General features: G+C 41.5%; 1 protein-coding gene across 3 annotated transcripts in view; it reads right to left on the reverse strand.

Moving 5' to 3' along the window:
* Positions 1–342: 342 nt before the first annotated feature.
* Positions 343–3,221, reverse strand: part of ENDOU (endonuclease, poly(U) specific) — a 32,355-nt gene continuing 29,476 nt past the window's right edge. For all 3 annotated transcript variants that reach the window (XM_087956538.1, XM_087956537.1, XM_087956539.1), the window contains 2 exons: positions 2,876–3,018; positions 343–1,552 (listed from right to left, as the gene is read on the reverse strand). In XM_087956538.1, coding sequence (XP_087812664.1) covers positions 1,438–1,552; positions 2,876–3,018 — 258 coding nt within the window. In that variant the 3' untranslated portion in view covers positions 343–1,437. The remainder of the gene's footprint in view (positions 1,553–2,875; positions 3,019–3,221) is intronic.

A 3,221-nucleotide genomic window follows, 5' to 3' on the forward strand; every position in this document is an offset into this window, starting at 1 on the left:
TTCAGGAATTTTATTAAATATGTCTTAGATTCCTAGGAGCCAAGAAAAACTTTCTCCTCTCAATCACTTTCTCCACTTCCTCCTGCGCATTCTTACCCGGCTGCCAGCTTCTTTGTGGCGGCCATTACGGACCGCCGCTGCACCGTCCTGGGAAAAGGGGGTTCTGCCGGCCAGGGAGGGGGTCTGCAGCACCCCAAACCCTTCTCCGGATCCCCCCTACCTTCAGCTGCCCCTGCAGGGCAGCCTAGCTCCGTACCCGGCTGGGTCGGAGCCCCAAAAACGTCTAGCGCGGCAGAAATCGCGCAGCTTCGCAAATCCCTGCCGCTCGCGAAGCCGACAAACCTGTTTTAAAAATAAGTTACTCAAACACAGATTTATTAACCCAATCATACAGATGCATTATATTATTAATATATAATATTTTGAATCTTATTACATATATATATATTGCCATCATCCTTTTACAACTTCACAACAGCCCTGTGAGGTAGGTAGGAGACCATTTTCTCCATATGACCAATCAAAGGCCTGAGAAATGGTGGTTTAGTCAAAGACTAGTCACTTGGTCCATGGCTCAGAAACATTTTGAACACAAATGTTAAGCTTTTAGTGCAATTTCTTAGTTTTCTGAATTTTAATGCTGCTTAGAGGCAGCATAAGGGAATGAATTCAAAGAACCCTGGACAATTAAATGCGTGCCAGTTTCTGTGACATGGCAGAATTGGTTTTGTTTTTTTAAACAATATACCAAAAAAGAAATCAGAGATCAACCCAATGGATCAGAAATAGGAAATTAAGTACCATTCTTAAAGATTCTGTTTTGATATTTCACATAGTTATACTAAATACTGGTTTAGATTCTCTTCCCCTTCTTGTCCCCACTTCTGAATAGTTTCCGGAGTAGCTACTCTTGCTAAACAGTGTGTGAATGAATAAGTAAATGAATGAAATGTGTGTGTGTGTTGTGTATATGTGTGTGTGCATACACACACACATACGTTCCACTTATTGCAAAGTTTCTTCATTCTTTTTTGCCTAAATAGAAAGCCGGTTTATTTCAAGAAAAAGACAATGGCAGGTAATTTTAGAAATGTTTTTAAATGTGGAGCTGCCTGCTTGCCGTTGTTCTTTTTTTCAAAAGCAAACATGATTTCATTTTCCATTCTGTTTTTACTTTAAGTGAAATGTGTGTCATCTCCAGAAAAAAGTTACTTAGTATCTATGCCTGCCAGCTGAACTTAGTCTCCCAAAGACTTGTAGATGTATAATCTCTTTTCACTATGACCCATTCCAGCTATCAAGAATAAAACATTAAAAGATCAAAGAACACATACAATATACAGCAGTTGTGAAATGGCATGAAGAGAGATTAACATTGGATGTTCTGTGGATTGTTTCTGGGTCTTTCAAGAGGTGTTTTTTTTTAATCTTGCAACCTCATGAGGTAGCCACATAAGCTGTGGCAATATACTTTTTGCCATTGCCATAAGTGGATTTATCCCAAGTATACGTTTGGATATCCAGATTGTGGCCTCCAATTTTCAGATGACACCTGAAGGATTGAAAAATTGGTGCATAATCATCTTTCTTAAATAAAAACTCTAGATAATTATTTGGAATAGATTACAATGGAGTCAAATTGCTAGCCGAATCAAGCCTTGCAACCATTTCACCTTTTCTCTGTAGCACCACCTTTATGAATGTTGTCTGTTTTGCCGCTTGGAATCCTCTCAGGGATGGGCTGCTGGGGGTTCGCAGCGGTTCGAGAGCTAAGATTCTGCCCAGTTCGGACAACCCACAAATCCTACTCCGGGCTGGCCCTGCCCACCCTGCCCCTCCCCTCCCAGGAGTCCCCACGCGGCCTGTTTTGGATGCAGGTAAGTGCTAGGCAAAAACCGGGCCTCCCAGAAGTTTGGAAGGCCAGAAATGGGCCCGTTTCCGGCTTCCAGAGAGCCTCCGGAGCCCAGGGAGGCCAAAACGCCCCCCCCTCCCCACTGTGGTGCAGAAGGCCAACTAGGCTACACCCCAGTGGTGGGATTCAAAATTTTTTACTACCTGTTCTGTGGGCATGGTGGGCATGGCAGAGGAAGGATACTGTAAAATCTCCAGTCAGGGGTGGAATTTGCCGTTTCTCCTAACTATTCAAAATTTCCGCTACTGGTTCTCCAGAACTGGTCAGAACCTGCTGAATACCCACCTCTGCTACACCTACCATGGCTACGGCCAACCAGCAACAGGGCAGGGAACCAGTGCTAAAATTTGAAACCCACCCCTGAAACCTCTTCATGAAAAGTTCAGAAGATATCCCATGAATAGGATTGTTTATGGAACAGCCTTAATAAACTGCTTGAATGAACCTACTGATGTGACTCATGCCTTAAGGCTGCTAAATTCTGCAAGAAGTTATTGTACGTGCTACTCCTAAATGGTGAAAGTTACTTGCCTGAGCATTACTGGAAAAATTCAGAACTTTTAGTCTACCTATCTTGAGATGTTTTAATGGCCATTACTTTGCTCAGGCTTTAATGTGGGGGCTATGTCTTATTGCTATCTGTTGACTAAGATAGCTAAATGAAACCTTTGTCTTCAAAAGTGGCACACTTTTTGATATCAGATGTTAGGGAGTGTATAGTCAATGCTATTTTATTCCTTGCTTGTCAGCTCTGTTTCTGAAAACAATTGACTGGACTGAAGCTTTCATTTCACTTGGAAATAATGATCCAATTTCATTCAGACCTTGAATAATTTCACTTTTGATACACAGAAAGTAGCACATTAAAAACATGCATTGACTTCCAGACCATCCTTTATTGGCACTGCATCTTCCCATTTTAACTGCCATGAAAATAACCCTTGGCCCTAGCAATATACTTACACTTTTCCAGGCCGAGCAATGAAACACAGGGAATAGAGTCCAAATTCAAATTCAGGACTGCTTCCAATAAAAGCACTTCCAACCTGTTTGTAAAATCCATCAAAGTTGAATTGCATTCCCAACACATCTGGATAAGAGGTCCACTAAAGAGAGGGAAGAAAAAAAATGATGCTGGAAATTTTTCAAGAGCTTTGATCTACAGTGTTTGCAACAATAAAATATTTCCAGGAAGAATTTTGCATTGTGAAGCCATACAAATCACAAATTCTAATATCCAGCTCGATGAGATATGACTATTTGTGAAGATTAGTGAACGTAAGAGGGATACTGTTCTATCAGCAGTGTG

This window comes from Notechis scutatus, chromosome 2 (assembly GCF_049901735.1).
Source record: "Notechis scutatus isolate UNSWTSFEM ecotype Mainland chromosome 2, rNotScu1.2, whole genome shotgun sequence".
Classification (NCBI taxonomy): domain Eukaryota; kingdom Metazoa; phylum Chordata; class Lepidosauria; order Squamata; family Elapidae; genus Notechis; species Notechis scutatus.